This window comes from Pelodiscus sinensis, chromosome 5, assembly GCF_049634645.1.
Source record: "Pelodiscus sinensis isolate JC-2024 chromosome 5, ASM4963464v1, whole genome shotgun sequence".
Classification (NCBI taxonomy): Eukaryota; Metazoa; Chordata; order Testudines; family Trionychidae; genus Pelodiscus; species Pelodiscus sinensis.
The window spans coordinates 89783922-89810945 of NC_134715.1; the positions used below are offsets into that span (position 1 = coordinate 89783922).

The 27024-nt window shown below is 40.1% G+C and overlaps 1 protein-coding gene across 7 annotated transcripts in view; it reads left to right on the plus strand.

The window, feature by feature from the left end:
- YIPF7 (Yip1 domain family member 7) overlaps nucleotides 1-26358 on the plus strand; it is an 87009-nt gene extending 60651 nt beyond the window's left edge. Inside the window, exons 6-9 of one of the 7 annotated variants that reach the window (XR_012904309.1) lie at nucleotides 8843-8931; nucleotides 15009-15170; nucleotides 16760-16854; nucleotides 22742-26358. Coding sequence is in view for 5 of the 7 variants with exons in the window: in XM_075930494.1 (XP_075786609.1) it covers nucleotides 8843-8931; nucleotides 15009-15150 (231 nt within the window). In the remaining 2 variants the exon portion in view is untranslated. Of the gene's footprint in view, nucleotides 1-8842; nucleotides 8932-13714; nucleotides 13803-14754; nucleotides 15171-16759; nucleotides 16952-22741 lie in introns of those variants that run through there. The other 6 variants (XR_012904308.1, XM_075930494.1, XM_075930493.1 and 3 more) reach the window with 6 other exon arrangements.
- Nucleotides 26359-27024: the final 666 nt, after the last annotated feature.

The window sequence follows — 27024 nt, forward strand, 5'->3', positions numbered from 1 at the left end:
ACCTTGAATTATTTCTGTAGGCTTGATTTTTCTTAATGTGAAACTTCAAAATATGGACCATGTGCTTACCTTCTCTTCACGGCACAGGGGCAAGTACACACGCTGTTCACAGCAGTGCAGTCCCAAGGAACAGCCCCTATCTGCCCTGTACCTCCTTCCATGTAGCCGGAAGCAGCCCCTCCAAGGTAGCAACATAATATTAAATTACATTGTTGCAGGAAGTGGACAGTCAGAAAGGGGATGACATGTTCCCATAGCAACAATCTTTGTGTTTGCAACATAAATTAACACTGTTCATTGCAGCATGAATGCCCTTTTTATAGTCTCTTCTACTGTCGAGATGTGATTAGGGAGCCTGTGTCAGCTTGGCTCCCATGTCAGTCATATACCTAGAAATGTGAGGGTGGGGAACAGGACAGCATGAGGAAGGCAGGCATATGACATAGACATCCTAAGAGCTTTGGGATTTGCGTTGGATTCCTTTCAGGGACCGCACGTTCATTAAAGGTGAAAAATCTCAACTTCTGCTTCTTCTCATCACTACATCTTTCTCCCTGAAAGGGGAAGAACAAATGACAGATTCTGCATTGTGCAGCCAGTTTAACTGTTGGCCTTTACAGCTTTGTTTTGTTTTTTTCCCCGAAGGAGAAAATGACCCTACAAAAGCTAATTTAAATTGAGTTTCCTGGTCCATTTTCAGAGAGTGATTAGTTCTCAGTCTGTATTTCATAGAGGTGGAGAGTTATAGAAGTAAGAAATGGAAAATACACATTAGACTTCCTTGTTCATCCCCCGGCCCTTTTAAGAGTCCTCGCTACAGTTTTCTAGCATAAGTGGCAACAGCATATGTCAGCATATATATCGTGGGGTTGGCCCTTGCTGTCAATCTCCGGGGTGGCCATGCCTTTTCACTGTCACACCTAGGACCAGCAGCCTTGACAGGGAGGGAATTAGCTGACTCCAGGGCTTAAACCCTCAGGAAAGGTAGAGCAGGAAAGGGTTGAGGAACTGGGGCTCTGGCAAAGCAGCTGAGCCCCCACCAAACTCTAGGAGACTCTGGAAAAGGGGCTGAACACTCAGCACAATCTAGGGGGCTGTGGTTAGAAGGCCACTGGCAGTTTGGTACACAGGTGGCTCCAGCAGTGTCAGTATCCTCAGAATCACAGAGCCTGTGGCAGTCTTCCAACACAGGGACACACAAGAGGCATCTGACTGCTTCAGCAGCTGGCACCCAGCTGAGCTTCCAGACCCACCTTTTTATACTTCCTGTTCCTATGCCGCCCCTCTGCTTCCAGTGTAGAGAACATGGCCTTTCTATTTCTGTCCATCCGGGGGCATCTGGATGCCCCTCAGTGTCAATCTCCTAGGATAGCCACTCCTCTTTCTATTTCATGATTTTAATATCTTGAGTTAGCAGATGGCAACATGGGCGGCGGGTATGAGAGACAGGGAAAGGCAATGCCTTTCCAAACTGCCAGCCTAGTTCTAACCACACTTTGCCCCAGCTGCTGCTCCTCTTCAATGCATCTTCCTCAGTCTTACAGGGCTGTCTGGGTTTCAGCTCCTCTGATACTGGGGCTTATGCCACCAGCCCTCCTGAGGCTGGGGCCAGGTGCTGCCCATGCTCAAGATCCAGGAGAACTACCTGCCCTCCAGGACTGAGGGGGTCCACCCTCCCCATGCTCCAAGGAAGGCTGGGGCAACATGCTGCCTGCTCTCCTTCTTCCCCATCCTCCTGGGCTGGGGGGAGGGGTGAAGTCTGGGAGCACATGCCACCTGCTTGAGGAGGGGTGGCCTGCCCATACAGTGGAGAGTGCTTGGCTCCTACAGGGCCCTGGACAGCTGGGGGTTGCCTTGGATGGAAGGGATGGTGCGATGGGGTGGACTAGACCCCAGTACCCCCTACAGGAGGCTGGAGGCCATGCCACACTCCATCCCAGCGAGAGGAGCAGAAGAGAGGTCCTCCAGGCAGGATAGAGTGGCTGTCTCCATGGCGACCAATCAGGGCCCAGCAGTTCAGTATAAAAGAAGCTGCTGGGCTAGGGCCTGGCAGTTCCTCACAGGAGCTTGACCCAGGTAGTTCTATATACTGACTGGGATAACAGCAGCACTATGGACAGCTCCAAGTGCAAGATGAACTCTAGACCTGGGTGAGGCCCAGGTCCAGTGCCTGAAGACTGGCCACCAGTTGAATACAAGAACTGATGGTACCGCAGACAGGGCTAGTGAGATTCTAGCCTCAGAACCTTGTGATGATCAGACAGGGCAACATCTGGGGGAAGTGACCAAGGGAGCTACAAAGTACCAAATGACCAGGCAAAGAACTTGTAGTTAATCAGCCACAGAGGGGTGCCTACAAATGGGTGGATCCATTACAGATGAGAATGGGAGATTTGCTTTCCCCAGTCATAGGTTCACCCATTGCTCCTGGATGACAACATGGAGTATGAGAATGTGACTGCAATTCTATAACTTTCTTTTTTTATTTAGAAGACAAATGCAATGTTGTTAGGTGGTTTCTTTTCAAGTAGAAGAAGTAAGATTTAAAATTGAGCTTAAGTCAGAGTCTGCTGTTTCTGTAATTTCACAGCAGGGTTATTAGAGACTTTTAAAGAGGTGAAGTTGCAGAAAATCTCAGTATTACTAAAATCGTACTGGGAAGAGTGTTGCACTCTGGGGCATTATTATAGTGAATGTAACATATAACTGCAAGGATATATGCTAAACCTCTATGTTGCAAAGAAAGGAGTCCTGCTGTTGTTTGGTAGAGAGTGGCTGAGAGATTCAGTGGGATTAACAAAGCATAAAATGCTGTAGGTTTTAAAAATAATTAGGAATCCTACCCAAAATAAAAATTAGCTGAACTTTTGGACAAGGCAGCTGATGTCTTTCAGGATGACACTGGAATCTTAACTCATGTTAAAGCAAAGAATGTGGTACAATTTCTAAATATTACAAGTTTGTGCAGTACCTCTTGTGATATGCCCAAAGGTTAGAGGTAGAACTTCAGCATTTTCTGGACTCTGGAACTTTATCAAAATGTAACTGGAGCAAAAGGGAACATCCCTATCTGTAATGAAAATGTGTGTCCATAGCTGAAGTGACTTAAAGGTTACCATTAACTTGGTTTTGCATCTAGATATAGGATGTGCTTACTTCATTCACTCCATTTCTCCAAGACTAATCTAGTTTAAGCCAACATTTATATGAAGGTTGATGACAGACAGCAAGTACCTCATTATTACACTTTCTATTTGGCAATGAGCCATGACCAACATATTGCAGGATACTCCTCACACTATAGTGCTCATTGGAGCTAGTGGGGAAGAGCACCTAAGAGCCTTTGAAAGTCACTTGTGAAGCTGCCTAAGGTATGGGCTCAGAGTGAAAAAAAAATCATATTCTTTTTTGTTTAAAGTTGGAGTTACATATTGTAGCCTTATCATTAAAATAAAAAGTTGCATAAATCATAAAACGGTAATAATTTGATGTGCTTTTATAATTATGTGACTGGATTATGTATTCATAGAATTTTTCTTGCTTGCAGTTAATCTATGTGTGGTTAATGGGTATAAGTTGTGGGTTAAGGATAAGTAAGATAAGGATGCAACATAAGGGTATAGGTTTTAGACCTTTGAGCAATTTCCTCTGGCCTGAAACAGTTTGACCTGACTAGTTGACTGAGGGATAACCCTGGGTCAGTAAATTACAAGAATATAGTACAAGATTTAAGTGCTGATGTTCTGGAAACTGTGCAGCAATATGCTGGAAAATATACTGTATGGTATGAGTTAATACTGCAAGATGCCTAATAGTAAAATTGTGTGGAATTCTGTAATAACCTGAAGTTGCTATGGGAACTCATTGACATAGATGCTAATAAGAATAAGGGTAATGAAGGTGGTACCCTATGAGAAATGGGGCACTGAAACATTCATAGTGTGGAAGTGAAAATAAGAAAAAGGAGTGGACATGCTCATTCATATTTATGATCGTAGATGATGTAAAAGAAACTCTATTTAAAATGGTTGCCTAGTCTAAATAAGCAAAGAACCATAGTGTGAAACATCCAACAGGACAGCCACCAGATAATCACCTCACTCATTGCAATGTTTCTCCAGGGGGTGTAAGTATGAAACCTTGTTGAAAATTCTGACGCGTGACACCTTGCACATGTTCCAATAGCTGTGACAGCTGATAACTTGTGAGGTCATTACTTATGTTCATGGTTCATCGTGTGCTCTTCAAGTCTCCAAACCAAATGCTCTCCCTATTGGTGATTCTCACCTGGTAATTCTGATACAGTAAATATATGGGAGCTTGAGTCCTTAGCACTCATCATTGTGATGGTCTGTGATACTATGGGTAATACCAATCCATGAAGACAACAAGACAAAGCTAATGTCTCATAATTGCATTACTTTTTGGTGATGTTCTATTATTACCAGGGCTTCTGGCCACTACACCAACAGTGTTACATCTGGTACAATAACTTTCACATACTGGACAGAATTGTTGTTGATTCAACGCAGCATACCAAAAAGCTGCAACTCTCTGAAGGGACCTCTACATGTTTCAACATATTTTTTACTATAAAGTTATCTTCTGACACTTCCCCCAGTGTAACAGAAAAAGTAATTTCCCATGTGATGGAAGTTCATATCGAAAGGACTATTGCCTTTGTTTCTAAATCTCTTACCTTGGCAGATGGTAACTATGTTCAAATTGATAGGCAAGATTTGAATTCAGTTGGAGAGTTAAAGAGTTTCACTAATATCTGTATAGGAAACAGTTTATTCTTATTACAGATCATCAACTTCTACTTTCTAATTTTCATTGAAAAAAGTTCTTGCAGCATGGGTGCAGAGCTGGGTAATATTATAGTGTGTTCACTTTTATAGTAATGAGTTCAAAAGTACCAACCAACATGCAAATGTTGGTTGCTTGCTATTGGAAGTAGAAGATAAGAAGGAGATCAGACCAGTGTTATGTCCTATTTGACACAAACTGACTCCTGTCTCCCCACTCCTCTGATGATAAATGCCATGGTATAATGTGAAATTAAAAATGATCCAGTGCTGGTTATGGTGGATGGGATCATAGTGAGTTGGTGGAGGTTCAAACAACTGTATGATACATACATAACAGTCCTTTCTGACCAAAGTTATCCAATGTGTGGTACCAATATGATTATTTCTATGAATCTTAGTATTGCATTCTTTAAGAATTACATCTGGGCCACTTGGAAAGTGTAAAATGAATGTCCTTGCCATGAGTTTGTGTGCTAGCTACTGACCAGAGAAAGATACACAAATACAGAAAGCAGCAAAAGAACATCAAGCTTATCAGCAATTACAATTTAATGCCTAAACGGGCTCCTTTTGCCTCCTTGGGGGTGACTTAAACCCACACAAAAAGTCCACATGGGCTACTTTGGACTATTTATGAGACACATGTTTTGATTGCAGTAGATGCCTATTCTAAATGGACAGAAATGTTCTGTATAAATTAAACTAATTCAGCACAGATCGTAGTAGTGTTGACTCTTGTCTTCAAGGACTAGAGTTCCTGAATAGATTGTGACAGTTGAATTCAAAACGCCTCCCAAGAGTTTCAAGATACCTGCTGAGATAATTTATGGAAACGTTGAGTGATTGAATCACAGACTGGTCCCCTTTTTCATTAGGTAGAGGGGGCATCGCACATGTCATGGAGAAGATACATAAACCATCTTTTTGAGCACAAGTTCAGCAGGATGTTCTACTTCACTGATGCCTGTTGAAAAAACTGAGCCTACAGTACATATCATATACTGACTTGTGATGTTACCAGTGAGTTCATGTCTCTGGTTCTACCACAAGTGACCCTAACACTACAGAGAAGGAAGATTTTGCTGCTACAGTTACACCAGAAAGGGCTATTATGATGTCTAAAAGATAGTATCCAGAGGAAAGTCATAATCCACTTCTCAGACTTAACTTTTAACAGATCACATATTTAGTGATAATTATGTATTTGCATCATTTTAAATGTTCTTTTACATTAAAGTGAGAAGAGTATTGTGTTTAGGACTTGAATAGCTTTCCTCTAAAAAGTCCATAAGCCCTCTATATTCTGTTTAGGAACTTGCCAGAACAGTAATGAATTTATGTGTTTAGGCCTTGAATGCTGTATATAGTTTGCATAGTTATTTGGACTCCACTGTACCGAGGTAGTTGCTTTCTATTACCTTTTTTGCATAAAGAGCAAAAGACACAACACTAGATACAGAGTCTCATGGTTTTTGTCTGGAGCTTCCTCAAATCAGTCCCCAGTAACCATACCAGTGTTGGCCAAGATCACACAACAGGGGACTCTCACTTTATTTTTTGATTCTAAAAGAAACATAACGGTGGGTCTGATCCAAAGTCCACTGAAGTCATTTGGACTCTTTCCATCAATACCAAGGGGCATTGGTAGTGCCTAACATTTCAGAAAGGAAAACAAAGTTAAGCTGGAACAAAAAATCTTCTTATAAAATTAACAGCAAACTTCAGTCTTAAAAACAAATACAAGTATCTGACTGTGCAAAGTACTGTTAACCATCCTGTCTCTCTATCTATAGTATGTATCTCCAAAACCAACAAGCTTTCATGGGCAAATTTGTTAGACTTTAAGGTACCACAAGGCTCCTTGTTGTTTTCCCATCTATAGTATTTCCAGTGATATCACTGTGGTATCTAAGTACTGCTTAGAAGTCTTTTTTTAAAACTAAGATGCTTTGTAGTTAGAGGAGGGCTACTCAACTTTGGAAGCCCCAGGGGCCACAATGATACTCACAGCACGTGCAGACAGCCGCAACTTAAGTGTGGTTATATAAACATGTAAAAATATATGCAAATAGCTTATTTCACACTAATGGGCACGAATATAAAGATTAAGGCAAGACTACACAACACACAGGCCCCATTTGAGTCAGTTCTGCTGATATTAATAAAATGCAATATTTACTGAATTTCCATCCATGTGACAGTACTTTTAATGAGCAATGACTGTCCAGGAATTTAACTACTAAAATGCTTATCAACAGAAGACCATTATATTGACTCACCATTGTGAAGTGTGTTCCCAGTGGAGACCATGTTCAAAGGAACATCCGTGGGCCATGTGTTGAGCCCCGTGTAAACCCAAACTACACTGAGGGCCACAAACAAACGGTCCACAGGCCACATTCAGCCCACGAGCCGCATGTTGAATAGCCTTTGTTTAGCATATAACATATTGTATAGTATATTGAATACACTAAGGCAAGTGTTGCCCTGAGAAGTAGAACTGGTCAAATTATTTGTTGTGAATAAATATCCAACAAACATCCCATTTTTCTCTCTCTCAAAAAGCAGTATTTGTGAACAATTCACGAGAAAGTATTTTTTTGCAAACCTTTGTGTATTTTATTTAAGAACAAATGTCAGTTTATAAAGAGTTTGCAAATTGTTTTCCTTGACCCATGATTCAGCAAGGTATATTTAAGTATGTGATTTTAATGGAAATACTCACATTTTTAAAGTTAGACATATGCTTAAGGACCTTACTGAATTGGGGCCTTTATTTGATTGCTATTCATTATTCACAGTGTGTGACCATGAATGAGTAATGAAAGATAAATTTCCAATACATAGTAAAGCGTACCAAATACTTCTGATGATGTATAAATTCCCCTTTTTTATGTAAATTCAGTTTGAAGAACAGCTATTCCCCAAATGCTTGTTGAAAAAAAAGTTTAACATGAAGTCTCATAAACAGTACAGGGTGCAAACAATGGTTCAGAGTTTAAAAAAAGGTTTGTGAACAGTTTTGTTGTGTTATCTGTAATTTAAAGCTGAGTTTGTGCTGGATTTGCTAGTTCCCAGAACTGATGCAAAAACCAGCCCAATGGTTTAGCCAACTGAATAGCTGGCTGAGAACTAATTGGAAATGAATTTGTTTCTCTTGATGAAGGTCCTCGTGAACATTTGTCTTTATCAAAAGAAACACCACTGTGCTGATAGGCTGGTGCCTATGAAAGCTCAGCACTGTTACCGAGGCCTGCTGAATAGCCAGGAAAATAAAACTCTTGTTTTTTATTTTGTAATGTGTGTATTTCACATGTATTTAAAATCCAGTAAATACTATTTAACTGCTTTTTAACTGTTATTTAGTTAAATGCATCCTCATTAAAGTGAACAAACACTAATGAATTCCCATTTAAACAGTAGTTGTTACTATTTGCCATCATAAGGTTAAATCCATTTTCTTGCATTGATTACCCTAGCAGTCCCAGCAGTTCATGCTAGAGGTACATCGGTAGGTAGTGAAGGGCAGAGGTATCCTATGCAGTACGTGTTTCATTGTTAAATGTTGTACAGGATTGCAGCCAACCTAGGTGGTCTTTGCGTGGACATTAAATTTATTTAATTTAATTATATATATATTAAGGCTGTCAAATTTTTTAAAAATCACAAATACCTGAAAGATTTAAAAAAGTGTTATTAACTGCAATTTTAATCACACCATGAATAATAACAGAATACCAATTTCAATTCATATAAATATTTTTGCATGTTTTTGTACCATACATTAACATATTTTTAATTAGGGAAGTAAATAAAGTTTAGCAAACATTGCATCCTATAAAAGAATGATTGCATTGATAAAAAGCTATGATATTAGAAGCACTACTTCTATTTTCTTTCCATCACTATTATGTCCCATGTGTAGTAGAAGTGGAGAAGAGCCAATGTTTGTCAATAGACTTTGCAATAATTTATAATCATAAAATAAAATAATAATAATTAATGATAAAGCATCTTTTATTTTTATATAGGCTCAAATACTGCAAAACTTTCTTCAAGTAGGGCCTACACATTGCCCAGCTAACCCAGCAAACATAGAGCGGGAGACCAGAAGAAGATGGTGAGTTATGTGGTGTGGAGTTCTACATAGCCTTTTTCCATGGCAAGCACATACTGCAACTTGATAACTTTAACCATCAGTTAAAACCCACCATGAAGATAGGTGTAATGGAGCTAGTCAGAAAACAGAATTTCCATCTATCTGTTTCTTTTAATCTCAAATGAGGACAAAATTCAAAATCTCAAAATATTCAGAAATATTTCAATCAATATGGAAACACTGAAATGACGTCATCAAAATGTTTTATTTTGATGTCCAAACATTATATTATAATTGTCTTCTTTTTTTTTTAGCCTTACTATTTCAGGCCCTGATTCACAAAAATATCCCTACTGAAGAAAGACACCTCAGCACGTGCTTAACTTTGAGCCCATGTCTGAGCATCAAAGTCTGTCAAACTTAACCATGCTCTTAAATGCTTTCCTGAATTGGAGCCTCTATTTATGAAAGATGAATATGTAATAGGCTCCTATATTGTGCCTTTCAATACATAAAATTAATGGATTCATAGAGTTTAAGGACAGAAGGGACCATTCAGTCTGACCTCTTGCCATAGGCCAAAAAATCTCACTCAGTAATGTCTACCTCAAGTTGGCCATTGCTATCCAATAACATAAAATAATCACTTGGTGATTCAACCATAAACAGCTACAAAGCTATCTTACCCATTACCAAGATAGCTTCCCCAATTATCACCTCTAATACCATTAACTCACAAACATCCCACTCTCCCCACCTCTAATATCATCAATTCACAGACACTTACCTTCCTTCCTCCCCCCCCCCCCCGCATCCGCCTCTTGTTCTGAAATGTGATTTGTCCTTTTCATATGTGTTCATTTTTTTTAATTGTATCCTTTGGTATATATGGTTGTGACTATTTTCTTCCACTATTTGATCTGAGGAAGTGGGTCTGGCCCACGAAAGCTCATCATCTAATAAACCATCTTGTTAGTCTTTAAAGTGCTACATTGTCCTGCATTTTGCTTCAGCTACCCCAGACTAACATGGCTACATTTCTATCACTATTCACTTTTTTTGCCACCCCAAAGCCCTGATTCTTTTCATTGCAACTCCCGTTAATATTCCATGCCTTTCAGGTCTACCTCCCTGCTTGAGATTGGGACATATTGTGGGCTAATTTTTCAGTGTGTGTGTCTCAAGGAAAATAAATCCTGTTATAATGGCTATGTAGTTTACAGATGTATTTTATGATGGATTTCTTATTCAGTAATCACTCTCCATTTTCTACTATCAAAATGTGCACTAAAAGATGAAACAATTGCTTTCAGAATTCTAACAAATGGTATGTGTACATAAGTATACCTCTTTGAAACTGTAGTCAGAAGTGCTAAATAATGGCCAATTCTTATGCCTTTATAATGCAAATTGATGGAAGGTAGAATTGCTGTGGATAATTAGATTGATTTTAGTTTTACCACTGTAAATATCTACATTTTTAAAAAATGATTGCAGCAATCATTTGAAAGATGTGAAAAACTGCCTCAGAAAGATAGTATTTTGGGATGGTCAAAACATAAAGTAAAAAGGTTAGCTTAAATTTCAGTAATCAAAACAAAAGGCAGTAATTTGTGTAGAATAGTGATAGATTAGTTTTGTTCAATAGAATAGAATTATTGCAAAATTCTACATAGTGTATGTGGTGTGTCATCATCACTTTTGTGTCCTGATTGTTGTAACTGTCAGCTTGTGTGCAAACTTTTTTGGTTTAATATATGTTGTTCCTAGTCATTAAGTATTGAGACTATGAAATTAAACAAATTACTTTTTTTATATATATTAGCAAAGCAGACCACAAATCAAAACTGCTTTTTTCATTTTTCTACTAAGGAAAGGGCATGGCAAGAACCAATCTAATCCCTATGCAGAATAGCATCTATTTTTAGAAAAGCAAAGTTCACTAACTACAATTTGGACATTCTGAATGGAATATGTGAACTATTGAAATGTAAGGGTGTGTCTCCACAACACCCTAAACTCGAAATAAGATACATAATTTGTATTTTGCAAATTGTACATCTTCTTTCGATTGTATTTCAAAATAATGCACTATTTTGACAGACCCCTTAAGCCTTCAAGGGTTAGAGGCTTGCCAAAATAGCACACCTATTATTTCAAAACAATTTCAAAATAACGGGTGCATTTTAAAGATGCAGTGTAGCTATTTTGGGATACCTCCGGTATCTCAAAGTAGCCCTGCTATCTAGAAGTACCCTAAATGTTCCATGTTAGGAATTGAAGTTCATGCCACTTGTTATTATTAAGATAATTTACTCTAACTTTGGAAGAAAATCTTGATTTTGACCTATGATTTCATTCTCATGAAGTATTAAATATCCCTATACAAATATGATATTTGTATATTTTCTAGAGTAGAAAATATTGACAAAGATAAAATCAGTTAATAGAACTCATATATTTTTCCTAAATAAATCCTATTTTGGGGGGGACATACTGGCTATGTCTATACTAGGGAGTTATTTCAAAATAAGTTATTTCAAAATGGTAACTCCCGAAATAACTATTTCGAAATAAGCTATTCCTCTTCACAAGCAGGATTTATTATTTCAAAATAAGAAGTCCTTTATTTCAAAATAATGAGCATGGCAGTGTGGAAACTCACCTTGTTTTTTCAAAATAAGGGGAGTTATTTTGAAATAACTTCAGTGTCAACATTCCCACTATGCCCCTGAGGATATGTGTACACTGCAACACTATTTCAAAATAACTAGTGCTATTCCGAAATAATTTAGTCCGCATCATCACAGCAGGCAGTCATTTTGAAATAGCATCAAGCTGGAGGTCTTCTTATTCCAGCTCCTGTAACCCTCATTGTATGGGGAATAACGGAAGTTGGAGGAAGAGTGCTCTATTTTGAAATAAGTGCCATATAGACGCTCTCTATTTTGATATAAGCTATTTCTAAATAAGATATGCTATTGACGTAGCTCAATTTGCGGAACTTATTTCAAGTTAAGCCCTGAAGTGTAGACACACCTTGGAAGGATATCCACTGAGTAGAGACACAGGACAAGTATTGAATGTTTTCAGTCTGCAGTGTGGGAAAAGTGTCCTATACACTTTGCCTTTCTTTCCTCTTTTTCCATATATGTTGCAGAAGATACTGAAGAACAGAACTTCAGCGCTTCACTCTGCTCTAGTGTGGGCTCAGCCTGTTACCACAGATCTATCTATTTACTTGCTTTACATAAAGTTTTAACACCAAGTCTGTCAATATAGAAGCTAGGTAATAGTATGAGCACCACACCTGTGTCAGGACTACATTCTTCTTTTCATTAGACTGGTAATAGAGATATAGCTGTGTTAGTCTAGTTTAGCTGAAACAAAAAACAAGACTATGTAGCACTTTAAAGACTAACAAGATGGTTTATTAAGTGATGAGCTTTCGTGGGCCAGACCCACTTCCTCAGATCAAATTGTGGAAGAAAATTAGCATGACCATATATACCAAAGGGATACAATAAAAAAAGTGAACATATATAAAAAGGACAAATCAAATTTCAGAACAGAGGGGGGATGGAGGGAGAAGTGAATGTCTGTGAGCTAATGATATTAGAGGTGATAATTGGGAAAGCTATCTTTGTAATGGGTAAGGTAATTAGTATCTTTGTTGAGACCCAAGCGTAAAGTGTCATGTTTAAGCATGAATGACAGTTCAGAGGTTTCTCTTTAAAATCTGGTGTTAAAATGTCTTTGAAGCAGGATGCAGGTAATCAAATCATTGAGACAATACTCTTTCTGGTTGAAATGGCAAGAAACTGTTTTTTTCTTTGTGATACTGTCTGATATACGTTTTGTGTGCATTAATTCTTTGGCGAAGTGTCTGAGAAGTTTGTCGAATGTACATAGCAGACGGACACTGTCGGCACATGATGGTATAAATTATATTTCTGGATGAGCAGGAATATGTGTTTTTGATCTTATAACTGAATTGGTTAGGTCCAATAATTCTGTTTTAACACCAGACTTGATAGAGAAACCTTTGAACTGTCATTCATGCTTAAACTTGACATTTTACGTTTGGGTAAATGAGGTTTACCAGAGCGGTTGACAAAGGTTTCCCTTGTCGACCATGGCACATCCAGACTGCCCCGCTGTGCCACCAAACAGCTGATTGGCAGAGCGCTGTGGCCATTTTGATGTAAATGAAGCGGCGATTATTTAACTCCCTGCTTCATTTTCCTATGGCTAGTAAACTCATCTACATGGCTCCATCGACGGAGCCATGTAGTCTAGACATACCCTCAGTGTATGTGCATGCCTATTTATTGTTTGCAGTGGTGCTGGGATTCCCTTAGATTTTCAAACTGACTAGTGATTTAGGGGTCCAACTTGGGACACTTCAAAGAGGTCTGTGTTGCAGAAGGTGCTGAACATCACTTCTTGCAAATCAGCCCCCCATTAAAGTGTGTCATGTTGGACACTCAAAAACTGAAGTACCTAACATTACTACTTAATTTAGAAAATCTTAATCATAGCCAATACTTTTACTGTATTTACTAATGATGTTGACTATACATATTGACAACTATGCACTAGGGCTATATTTTCTCTGTACTAATTAATGGCTTTATAACAGCTGGCTGATGCAGCATTATTGCCTGTACATGTACTGTTACTAATGACTTAATAAATTATTACAACTATTATTTCCAAAATCTAAAGCCAAACAAGATACAATTAATGTGTGCTTTAGAAATTGAATATCATTTGTAATGCAGATCACATTATTGTTCTCCAGCCTTCTTTGGCTCCTTATTTCCCATCTAATTGCAACAGAAAAACCACTGTGCAGAAGAATATTCATCCTAAAAGATCCTACTAAAAAGGTAAATTAAAGTCAGCTTTACATCACTGAATAAACACAATACCTCTGATGAATAATGGATAGAAAGGCTCCAGGATAAATATGCCACATGAAAACAAATAAAAAGATCCCCAGTAATCTTATAAGTCTGCTAAAAAAGCATCTAGTTTAAGAAAAAGGGCCTGGATGGTGAAAAACAGGAATATTTTCCTCAAATGTTCTTTGTCTTATTGCTAACTCTAAGATCTGATTGGTGTGGGTGTGGCAGGGAAACTTCTTTGCCATACCAGGCACAGCATTTTTCCATCTGCTGGGTGGGTGGAAGGATGGGGAAAGCTGGAGTAAACCAATTCCGAGCTGGAGAGTTTGTATTCCTCTCTGAGCCATGGGTTACACTAATAGTTATTTCGAAATAACCCCTCTTATGTCAAATTAATAAGCAGAGTGTCCACACTACCAAGCCCATTATGGGTGTGTCTACACTGCACCTGGAGCTCGAAACAAGCTATTCAGTTTGAATTACACATGTTGCATAGTCTATTTTGAGTTAATTTTGAAATAGCTGTCTACACAACACTTTCTTCGAAATAAATCACTATTCCAAAAAGTCCCTTATTCCTCGTGGAATGAGGTTTACATTCCAGACGTAGGAATAGCAAGCCCATTATATTTCAAAATAATGGGCATGCCCAAAAAATGCAGAAGAGCTATTTTGGGATACCTCTGGTATCTTGAAATAGCACTTCAGTGTAGATGTAGACTATTTCAAAATAATGAACTAGTTATTTTGAAATCTGCACTCATGCTTTCCTCAGGGAATAATGCTAATTTCAAAATTGTTATTTCAAAATAGCATTAGTGTGGGTGATTCAGTGCTGCTAATTTGAAATAATTGCTTCCAGAGGCTTCTCACAGCTGCACTTCTGACTGCTCTGGCCACACCTGACATCTCCATTGCTCCTCTTCTCCTGCAGAGCTTATAACTCCAGGCAGTAGGAAAAGGGCTTCTCATATGTGGCCAGCTTTGCAATACCTGTGTGAGACAGCAGCATCTCAGGGAGCCATGACTGATCGCAATGCTGCCTCAGAGCCTCTCATGGCTGCCAGCACTCCTATTGCTCCCTTGGCTGCCACTGGCCAAGGATGCAGAAGAGTTCTGGCCTGGACTGATGCAGAGACCTCACTGAGGTCTGAGGGGAGAAGACCAACCTCCAGAATCTTTGTGCAGGGTTGCAGATGAGGTGGAGGTGGAGGAGGAGGCCAGCCTGGTGACCATGCCTACCAGCCAGGGGATCTGCTCCTCACCTTGGAGCCAACCTGCTCCCTCCTCTTCCTCTCCCCTCCCCAGATGTCTCCTAGGCTTTGGATGAACCCGGGGAAGGAACCTGAGGTGAGTTCTATAATTTTCTCTATATATGCATGGGGGCAGGCTGCAAGGGTCTGCATCCTACTCACTTGGCCAACTCAGCCTGGGGGGTCACACAATAGCCTGTGCTCGTGGGTGCACGTGGAGCACCAGTCTGGAGCACTCAGCCCCATGTCGCTCTCACGCAGGACCTCCTCGAACCTTCTTACAAGGGTCCTGGAGAGGCCTGCCTTACTCCAGCCTCTGTGGTGGGACACCTTCCCATGACAAGCCAGCACTAAGTAGTCTGGGGTCATGGAACCACACAGCAGTGCTGCTCACGGCACAGGGTATGCCTGCACTTGAGCAGCATCTGCTCCCGGTCAAGCATGGTGCTCTGGAGGAGAACCTGCTGTGCATGGGAACCTACTGGGGGAGAAAGAGGAGGGGAACCCAGTAGCACTCTCTCCAGCAAGCAGTGTCTGCCACACATACATACCTCCCCCAATACCCACCCCTTCTCCAGCAGGCAGGGATAGAAGTTTTCTCTCTGCAGGATGCTGACAGTGCCAAACTCAGCAGGTATGGGACACAGACAGGAGCTAAGCCACCCCATTTCCCCCCCTCTGGCCCGCAGGCTCCAGGCCTAGCTGTCACCTTCCCATGCCTACTTGTCTCCTGGCTGTGGGTGTAGTGATGCTCCCCTGGGACATCTATGCCCCAATAGGAAAGTGCCTGCTGTCTAGGCAACAGATGGCCTTCTCAAAGTACATCACCATCATCTGAAATGAGACTTTCGGTGTCAGCTCAGAGATTAGGGCTAGGCTTTATACACAATATCTCCTGAGATGACTGCCCCTAAAACGTTTCTTCACAGCTGGGCCAGTTGTGAGCTTGGAGTGTCCCCCACCTCCCATGCCATCTGCATGGCTCTATGGAATATGTAGGTGAAAAAGATACTGCAGGACCCTCATCCAGGGGCTCGAGGAGGAGCGCCTGGAGTGGGCCACTGGCTATGAGCATAGGGAGGCTGCCTGGGACTAGCTGGTGTATCAGCATGAGGCCATATGCTCTCCCTCACCTTGGTGATGGAGCACATGGCCTTGCACATGGAGTGGGCCACCATCCACTTCCCTGTCCTTACCCCTATGAGTTCCTCTCTTAGCCTCCCCACCAGGGGCTGCCAGGGCCCCAGATCATATAGTGGTGTGATCTCCTGGGCAGCCAAAGCCTCCCAACTTCCTGGAGGCAGGTGCCACTCTCATCCCCATCCCTGAACCCCCTTCCATCTCCTCCATTGCAGGTTCTTTCCACAGTCCCACCCCTATAGCATATCCCTCCAATAAACAGTCCTGTGTTTTCAGAAAAGGCTTTATTATTTGCTCTACAGGGGAAGAGGAACATGGGAAGTGAGGGAGGAAAGGAGGGGCAGAGGAGGAAAGGCAGACAGATGGCAATGCAGGGGCTGCTTGTAGAGAGGTGCAGGGAGAGGGTCACAGCTGGCCTTGGATGAAACTCTCCCTAGCAGCCTCCCTGATGAGCACAGTTCTTTGATGTGCTCTCCTGATTGTGCTAGTGTCTGGCTCTTCAAATTCCGTGGTCAGTCATTTAGCTACTATTCCCCCCCTCCCCAGCAGAAAAGTCTACCCCCTTGTTCTCACGCAAGTTGTGGAGCACACAGAAGGCTGCTACCATGAAGAGGATGTTGTGTTTGCTGAGATCCAGGCAGGTGAGGAAACTCCTGAACCTCCCCTTTAAATGGTTGATTGCACACTCCGCTACCATGCAGTACCTGCTCAGTCTGATGTTGAAGTGCTCCTTGGTGGGGTCCAGGCTGCCCTGTAGGGATCCCATGATTAGGTAAATCATGAATTATATTTTACATAAAATTTCATTTTTAACTAGGAAAAACATTTGTTTTGCATTTGTTCTCTGACTTTGGTAGCTTTCACAATATATGTCTAGTGCAAAGCATGCGAAGACTTACAAGATCTGCTGATGAAGGGTTCTGTGGTTGGCAGATCCCCATCTAGACTGCTGCACTGTGCCGACAAACAGCTGATCGGTACAGCGCGGCAGCCTTTTTGATGTAAATGAAGCGGTGATTATTTAAATCACTGCTTCATTTCCCTTTGCCGAGTAAACTCATCTACATGTCTCCGTCAATGGAGCCATGTAGTCTAGACACACCCAAAATAATTTCCTAGTGCAGATATGCCCCCAGGTTTTCCCTATTTATAAGGAGAGGCCCAAAGAGTACTTTTCAGCCACAATAAAAGAAATAAATTCATAACACAAAGAAGGGAATATATTTCCCAGCATCCTCTATGGGATGTTGCCTCATTATGCTGACCTCTAGGTTCCAGTCCTTCCCCTATGTGGTGGGGAGCAAACTTCCCCTCAGGAGAAGCCTTTTTCCATGTTGCAACTTATCTCCCATCTCTCCTCACATTCTCTCACCAGAGAGGGGGAGGGAAGAAGGGAGGAATAGTGGTTAAAGGTTACAGGCAGCCCTTAATTGGACTCTGGTGTCCTTAGCTGACCCAAACTATCCTCTTTTCAATTGCTAGGGAAAAGGCTGATAAACCTGTCTTATCTTGCAGCTGCCCTGGCTGATTGGGCTTCCAAGATAAAAACCTTGAGGTTAAAAAGTAAAAGTTCTTCCTTTGTTTTCTTTCCAGAGATTAGTTGTCATCATTTGACTTCATTCCACATGACTTCTATTATTTTTCCCTTTTCACTCATTCAGTTTAATCTTGCGGGGAGTGGGAGGGAGGGTTATCCTTTTAAAATGTTTCCTATACACTTGTTTATTTTCTGTTCATCTTCTATGCTTATTTTCCCTTCTGTACGGTTACTACGTTTCTTTTCTGTTTTTTGCTCCATTATTTTCTCCTTTGTGTTCTTCCCCATCTGTCTCTTCCCCTCACTTTATTTCCCTCTGCTGGCTGGCCTCCACTGAAAATACTGCAGTATTTTTTTCACAATATTTTGCTAGTAAGACTCTACCCCTGACACAGAAGAAAAATAAGTGCTGCTTTGGAGGTAGTCGGGGAGCTGGCGCAACACCAGTGAACATAATCCATTCCTGGCAGGGGACAAAGTAGATGACCTAAACAGATTTCCCTACATCTATCTTCTATGATTCTATGGAAACAATAAGGGAAAGGGGCAGGATCCAAAACACCCAACAGTGGCATGAATATCCAGCTTATTTGTAGAGGAGGTTATAGTCTCCTGGAACAGCCAAGTTTGAAACAAAGGCTTCACTTTCTCTTGATAATATTTACTTTGCACTCCATCTTGCATATGGAATAATAAAAATAAAGCATCCCCTTTGATTTCTTTTACGAAATGTTTCCTTTTATTAAATGGGTGAGAAGATTGTCTGTGCTCAGAACCCAAAGGACAAATCTAGCCCCTCACCAGCTGTGATGGAGATGTGTCAGAGATTTTTACAGATATTTCTGTGGAGAGGAAGTGGATGGCTTCTGGATGCAAATCCTCTCTGCAGACTGATACTAGCTGTACAACAAAGATAAATTCAGCTACGGCTGCACTAGAGGTGGCCCAGGGCTAGAGGTTAAGATAAAACCCCAAGAGTTTAATTTCTCTTGGACTGGAACAGCTCCATAGCCATTCCATTCCATTAGAGACACCTCATTCCCTTTCCCAGTGTATCTGCTCAGTATCCAGTCCCATTCCTTGGGCCAGCTACTGCCTCAAGATTTCAGCCCTGATGTAACAGCCCAAGAGTTAGGGCATGTCTACACTAAGAAATTATTATGAACAACTAAATTTGACTTAAAAACTCCTTATTTAATAAAATTGAAATAGTGTGCCCCCACTATAAGGAAGCTTTGAAATTAGTCTGAGGCAGGCTCTGTTAATGAGGATGTGCTACCTCGATATAGAGCCCCAGGAAGCACTGGGGTGTAATTAGTTCAAATTATTCTTGAGAGTAGTTATTTCGAAATAGAAGCACCAGAGCATCCACACTAATGCTATTTTGAAATAACTATTACAAAATTAGCATTATTCCCGAGGAAAGCAGGAATACAGATTTCAAAATAAATGGCCTCTTATTGCAAAAAGGAAAATTGTACAGAAATTAATATTAAATGCATTGGCATGATAAACCAGAAAGAATGTTTCACAAACCCTACTAGTTTAACACAAAATCCATAGATAATTTCTTTGTTGTTGTTGCTGTTTGTTTTCAAACTATATACCTATGGGTATGTCTAGACTACATGGCTTCATCGATGGAACCATTTAGATTAGGTTTCTAGATATAGGGAAATGAAGCGGCGATTTAAATAATCGCTGCTTCACTTACATCAAAATGGCTGCCGTGCTGTGCTGATCAGCTGTTTGGCAACACAGCACGATAGTCTGGACTCTCTGCGGTCGACAAGGGAAATTCCACGAGGCATAACGAGGCAGTCGACAAGGGCTTCCCTTGTCAACCGCGGAGCGTCCAGACTACCATGCTGTGCCACCAAACAGCTGATTGGCACAGCGCGGCAGCCATTTTGATGTAAATAAAGCGGTGATTATTTAAATTGCTGCTTTATTTCCCTTTTTCACATAAACTAATCTACGTGGCTCCATCAACAGAGCCATGTATTCTAGACATACCCTATGAGAACTTGGGACTAGCCATCTGGTTAGAAAAAAACACCCAAATTAAAAGAGAAAAGATTCCTCAAATTTAAGAATAATTTGTGCCATTTAAATAGATTCCTTTAGGTCCCAGTCTTAAGCCTTTTATTTGCATGTCTCTTCCTCAGCCTACTCACCTTCTCCAAATTGGTACTGTTAGTTACATTTGCATCTGCACAGGGTAAGACTAGTGCAAAACAGCAGAGGAAATTCCTTCTATCTTACAACACAAGAGGCCACAGTTCCAAATAAATATTATGCTAGGACTTGAGTCTTTCATTGTAATTTAAGTAGGCTTTTTACTGAGAATTTGGCAGTATGAAACATTTGTTGTACAGTTATCTATTGTTCTACAATACAGATATGTGTGGCTGTAGCAGCCTTTCTAGAATTTAAAGTCCCATTGGCCTGGTTCTTTGCCTTTTAATCTCTGCTCAGATTTTATTTTTGCATTATCTCTCAATTTTTCATTCATTAAGGACAAGAATGAAGGTTGTCTGATGCATCTCTGCAAGGGATTAAGGGGATGTATTCCTCTAGGTGCATTACCTTCAACACAGGTGTTATCTGCATTCCCACACAGATAAGCAGGAAGTAGCAGGGAGGGAAGGATGTAGGTTTAAATCCTCCCTACCAATACTATGGACAGTGCAGAGGGAAAAATAATTTGAGCCTGATAAAGGTTGACATTTTCCCTCCTTCCAAAGCCAGGGGAAAAGCAGAGACCAAATTGTGACGGTCAAAGTCATAATTTTCTCTTTAATCTGTTCTTTGGGCAGCATGGTTATGAGTTGCCCCTTACTCATGCTAGACCATCAAGTGGCAATATTAACTCTAAATAACTAAAATGGATATAGATTGAGAACTAAAAGGTGTTGATTAGCCCTTGGGTTTAACATGACCTTGGCACTAAGCAGAGAAAATCTTGAACATAGGGTCGGTCACTCTGGTGCTATAGCATCTTTAGAAAAGAAAAGGAAGGGTATCTATTCTTGAACGATTAGATACTGATTTATGAAATGCATAATGGTGAGCAGAAGACACAGAGTGGTCTCAACATTGCATACCAGAGTAAATATAAAACTGTATTCTATTTAGCTACTAATAATGCAAACCACAGAAAAATATAGCAAGGAAAAGGGGTTAAAATACATTCTTTGGGGCTGGGAAATTACAGTTAGAATATTTACAGGAAGGAAAAGTTTCTGTACAAAGAAATCAATACAACTGCAAGTAAGTAAACATAATTCTCATTAATATCTACGGGAGTCTTCTCCCTTAACCCTTAGAGCACTTACAAGCTGTAAATTTAGAACTGACAAGCCCCTTCATGCTTTCTCCTAGAATGCCACCACACTTGAGATGAGCTCCCTGCAAACAGTGGCAAGTCCACATTTTCGTGCACCTGACAAAGTGGGTCTTTGCCCGCGAAAGCTTATGCTCCAATAAATCTGTTAGTCTATCAGGTGCCACAGGATTTCTTGTGGTTTTTGCAGATTCAGACTAACACAGCTGCCTCTCTGATATAGATTAAATTACTATTAGGTGGATCCAAAAGTGGTTGAAAGAGAGTATTCAAAGAATAGTTCACTGTTAAACTGGGGGATGAATCTAGTCATGTGGTTTCAAAGCTCTGTCCTGGGTCTGGAACTAGCCAATATTTTTATTAACGACTTGAACAATGGAATGGAGAGTGTGTTTATAAAATGGCTAGTTGACTTCAAGCGGGGATGGGTCAAAGGAAATTATTATAATTTAGAACAGAGGTACAGAACCTTTTATGGGTCGGGGGCCACTGACCCACAGAAAAATCAGTCAAGGGCCGGAGGCTGTGGGAAGGCAGCCAGGATGTATTAATTTAAGTGTTGTATGTCAATCAAGGGAGTTAATTGTGTGCTCTGCTCAGCACTGGTGAGACCTCAGCTGAAGTACTATGTCCAATATGGGAGCCACAGTTTAGTAATGATTTAGACAAACTAGAGAGAATCCAGAGGAGAGCAACAAAAATGATAAAAGGTTTAGAAAACCTGATCAAAAGGTTCAAAAAAATAGGGTATGTTTAGTCTTGAGAAAAGACTGAAGAGTATCTGATAAGGCTTCTAATATATTAAGAGATATTTTAAAAATGGTAGTGATCAATTGTTATCCATGTTCCCTGAAGGTAGCATGAGAAAGAACTTGTTTAATCTGCAGCAATGGAGATTTAGGTTAGTGTATTAGGAAAAACTTTCTAGCTATAAAGATAGTTAGGCTTTGGAGCAGGTTTCCAAGGGAGTTTTTCAAGAACATGTTACAGAGCTTGTTTCTCTCACTCACTGAAGTTGGTCCAGTAAAACATATTGCCTCGCCCATCTTGTCTCTTTTAAACACCTGTCTAGGATGTTCTAATATACTTGGTCCTGTCTCACTGCAGGGAGATGGACTAGACGACTAGATGACCTAACGAAGTACCTTCTGGCCCTATGTGTCTATAGTTGTGTGTATATTTTATGCAATTAAATAGGAGTATCAAAATCCTACTTAAACAAATCTTTGTTATGCAAAGATTAGAATGTTCCCTGAGGATGTCTAGAAGTTCTGATATGTCCTAAACTGTACAAAAGCTATGATCCTGCAGATCTCTTGAATGTCTAATCTAATATATCATAGGATGAACATCCATCCTGCAGAGGTTAGGAGCTCTGCAGAACTGGGCTTCACAGAGTTCTAGAACTGAACTGCACAGCACAGAGTTACATTGCATGTAAGTGAAGCTACAGTTGGAGGTAATGAGAGAAGATTCTGCATGAAGAGCTGACCTCTCAACAGTTCCTCTTTTGCTCCCCAGTCTTTAGGGAGATAGGGATAGAGGAAGAAATTCACCAGTATCACCAGCAACCTGTCTATTACATGGACAAAAAAACACAGATGCAAAAAAATAGCCCTGCTAATTAATTCTTTTCCTGTTGCAGGGTAGGCAAGAGCAAACAGGACAAATGCCTCCTTTTGAAAAAAAAATGGATTGAGACTTTAAAGAAGGAACTGTCTTGGCCAAAATGAGTCATATCATCACCCTAGACAAAAATGATTTTCAGATATAGTTCTTTTGTCCCAATGCTCTTCCCTATGGAACAACTCATCACAGCAACATGATGCCGAGCTTCCTCTGAGACATCGTGGCAGCCACCAGAACTAGTAAGTTCCCCTTCTATCCTAATCTCCTACTTCTTTAACCACTGATGAGGTCTCCAAGGTCTTGTCTACACTACACAGAATATTCACCCTCTGGAGGTTGATCCTTTTAGCATTCAAATTGGCAGGTCTAGTGAAGACCCGCTAATTCAAACTGAGAGGACACCCCCGTCAGTGCTAGTTATTCTGCTCCTCACAAGGAGTAAGGGAAGTCAAGAAGAGCATTTGCTCCCTTTGACCTCCCACTGTGTGGATGGCCCAAAAGCAATTAACATAGTTGGAGTTGCATATCTTAAGTTGACTTTCCCCTTTAGTGTAGGCCAGGCCCAGGAGCTGTGATTTTTGCACAGCTTTTGAGATCTGCAAAACCAAAGCTCTTCAGCAATTCAAGTCTTATGCTAAATAGCAAGTGCATTGTAGTTGGAGAAATCAGCTCAGCAAGTATCCTGCATGCAGACTTCAAAACCTGGGGGACCAGCTCCCTTCTAGATATTCAAAGGCATGAAACTTGGGGAAATAATGGTTGCAGTATAGGTAAATATAAGACCAGTTTTGTTGTACCATGCCAGCTATTCCTCTGATCGAATTTGAGCCTAATTCCTTATTTTCTTTTGGATTTGTTTGCTTTAGGTCCATACTTCCACTAAAGAACACAGAAACATTAACTCTTGTGTTTAAAGAGATTATTTTCTTTATTGCCATCAGACACAAAATTGTTTCCCTCACTAATGTATTACATCATTTGCTTTTAGAAACAGGACAAAGGGGATCCACTTTCATAAATGTTCTTTTCCACCTGCTCTTCTGAGTCCTCACTTAAAAGTGCTAAATAGGTAGGAGCAGAAATGTTTTGTGTGTTTTGCTCAACTATTGGTTTTAAATGGTTTTGTATAAGGAGAGCAGACAAACTACGTCAGTTAGGGCATGTCTCCACTAGGAAATTATTTTGAAATAACTAAATTCAAAATAATAACTCCTGAAATAACTATTTTGAAAGAAATGTTATTTCCCAAGGAAAGCAGGAGTACAGATTTCAAAATAACCAGCCCCTTAGTTCGAAATAAGGCTTGGTAGTGTGGATGCTCCACTTATTATTTTGACCTGAGGGAGATTATTTCGAATAACTCCCTAGTGTAGACCAGGGCTTAGGTTTTTCAAGTTACATACCCCTGGAAGCTTATTACTTCAGCTTCATTTGACTGATCTTTCAATTTTTAACACTGTATAAAACAACCCCCACTGCTAAGTGTTATGATGTTGTTTCAGCTGTCTTGTTTTTCCAGTGTTCAGGGATACTCCTAAATGAATACCAATCTCGTTCAGTTATAGTCTTGAGACCCAACCTAGGTGTTTTAATAATTAGACCTTCCCAGGTAGCATAGAGCATGAGCTTTGCTTCCTTAGTTAGCAGCTGTGTTCCCAGCTGGGAATGTTTATTATAAATGAAAATGACTCCTCAGATTTCCATTCTCTGCATGACCAAGCTTGGCATCAGATTCAGTTTCTGGACGTCACTGAAAATAAACACTAAAGGCTGCCTGAATGTTGGCTCATAAAGACTTGGATGATATAATGTGCCATAATGATATATTTCTAATTAGGCTATTTATGCTACCAAAAGATCTTTTAAATGAATCATAACTTGTCATTTAAATGTAAATGTAACCTAACTCAGACAAATCTCTGGGTAATGAACATATGCATTACAGAGAGTGGAAATGAAGTGAAATATTTGTCTGTGGGATGCAGGTGATAGCAAACAATGGGGCATTGCTGACCTGTGGTGGTGATAATGTTTTGCTGCTCATTTAAAAAAAATAATGATTTATATTGCAACCTCATTATGAAACCAAGATAATGTGCTTATATGGCACAATTCATAATAGTTCCACAACACTTTATAGTCCCACTTAAACCCAATATTGAAAGTTTAAATGAGATTTATGTCATGCACAGACTCTGTATTTGCACTGCACAGGGGAGAATTTCATTCATTGTCAGGGATCAGCCCTTTATAAAAACAAAAGAGCAGGAATTAAAATTACTTTCCCCTAAGGTCTCTAGAGTGTACTCTTACACAGTTGGAAGATGAATTGTTTTGTTCTTCTAGGTGATTTTTAGTGTGTTCAAAAAGTGATTCCTTTCCTCTTTTCAAATCTAACAGTTAATATTTCACTTTCTGCCCTCTCTCTACATGTATCTCTCTGGGCTTTCAGGCCTTTTTTGTATGATTCATTGATATTTTGGTATCAAATATTTCATTCTAGTGTAGAGAATGCCCTCAGGTCTATAAAGGATGAGGAGTGGGAAAGGAACTTATTTTATACCAGGGTTAAATTCTTCAGATGATTATTCCATGTTATAGGACACACCAAATTTGTTCTCTGTTGTATCACAATTCAGAATATAATTTTGGAGTGGTGCAGATTGAGTTTAAAAATACTATCTGACAAATCCATGAGTAAAATATTATTCATGGCAATTGAAGTTTTGAAATTGACTTCAGTGTGGCCAGGAATTCACCACATTTCTTTACTTTTCATGCTTATGTGGCTAAAACTCTCCCTTTATTCTGGATGTTTCTGATCTATACAGTGGCATCTTCCTCTTCCTGGGCCTATTTTAATCCAATTATGCTCCTCATCAGTCTATCCCAAACATTGTCACAAAAGGAGTCTTTCTTCCTTTTCCTAGCTTCAGGGGGTAGCCAAGTTAGTCTGGACAGGATAAACTTAAAAAACCAACAAATGGTCAGGTAGCAGTTTACAGACTAACAAAATATGTAGATGTTATCATGAGCTTTTGTGAGCACAGCCCACTTCTTCAGATGACCAGAGTTTTGAGTTTAGGATGTGCAGACCCAAAATAAATAGGGGAGAAGGAAAAGGGAGGAAGGAAAAAATGGAGGCCATCACTGTGAGAATTGAATTTGTGGATGAATTGGCCTTGGGGGGAAAAGCCTATTCTTGCTTACAGACAACCCCCCAACCTGAAACAAATTCTTTCCGGTAACCATGCTACTCAACCACATCATAAGCATCCAGGAACCCAGCCCTGCAATCAGCTGCGGTGCCAACTTTGCCCACATATCTATACAAGCAAATTCATTACTGGAGCCAACAACATAAGCTACCAAATCAGAGGATCATCCAGTAATTTGATCTATGCCATCAAATGCCAGCAATGCCCCATTGCTATATATATTGGACAAACTGGACAGTCCCTCTGGGAAAGAATTAATGGACACAAATCAGATATATGTAAAGGGAACATACAGAAACCTGTTGGAAAACACTTCAATCTACCTAATCACTCTTTAAAAGATCATCAAGTGGCTGTCTTGTCACAAACCAGTTCTACAAGCCAAATACACAAAGGCTGTGTCTAGACTACACCTCTCTGTCAACAGAGAGATGTAGATTAGGCATGTCGAAATTGCTAATGAAGCAAGAATTTAAATATTCCCTGCTTCATTAGAATAAACATGGCTGCCACTTTTTTTCAAAACTGAGCTTTTTTGGAAAAAAATGGCATTCTAGATGCAGATCTGTCAAAAATATAAACCCTTTTTCGAAAGATCCTGTAAATCTCATTTATTTTTGGGTTTATTTTTCGACAGATCCTCATCTACACTGCCTGGGTTTGTTTGTTTTTTCGAAAAAGCTCTGTTTAGAAAAAAGCAGCAGCCATGTTTATGCTAATGAAGTGCAGGATATTTAAATCCCTGATTCATTAGCAATTTCGACGTGCCTAATCTACATCTCTCTGTTGACAGAGAGATATAGTCTACTCTAGACGTACCCAGAGAGGCATTGGAATTACAATTCATATACAAATTCAGTTCTCACACTGATGGCCTCCTTAGTTGAGATAACGGATGGCTAGGACATTATCAACCTAACATTCGATGAAGGTGCCAACAGCTCTTTGTCTGTGTAGATTCTTGCGTTAGTACCCTTCCTCTCTAATTGCTATCCTGTGATCCTTCTTTTAGCTATCCAATCTTATAAATTACCAGTTCTGCCTATCTGGTTTTCCCTTTGATATTGTCAAACCTTCTGCT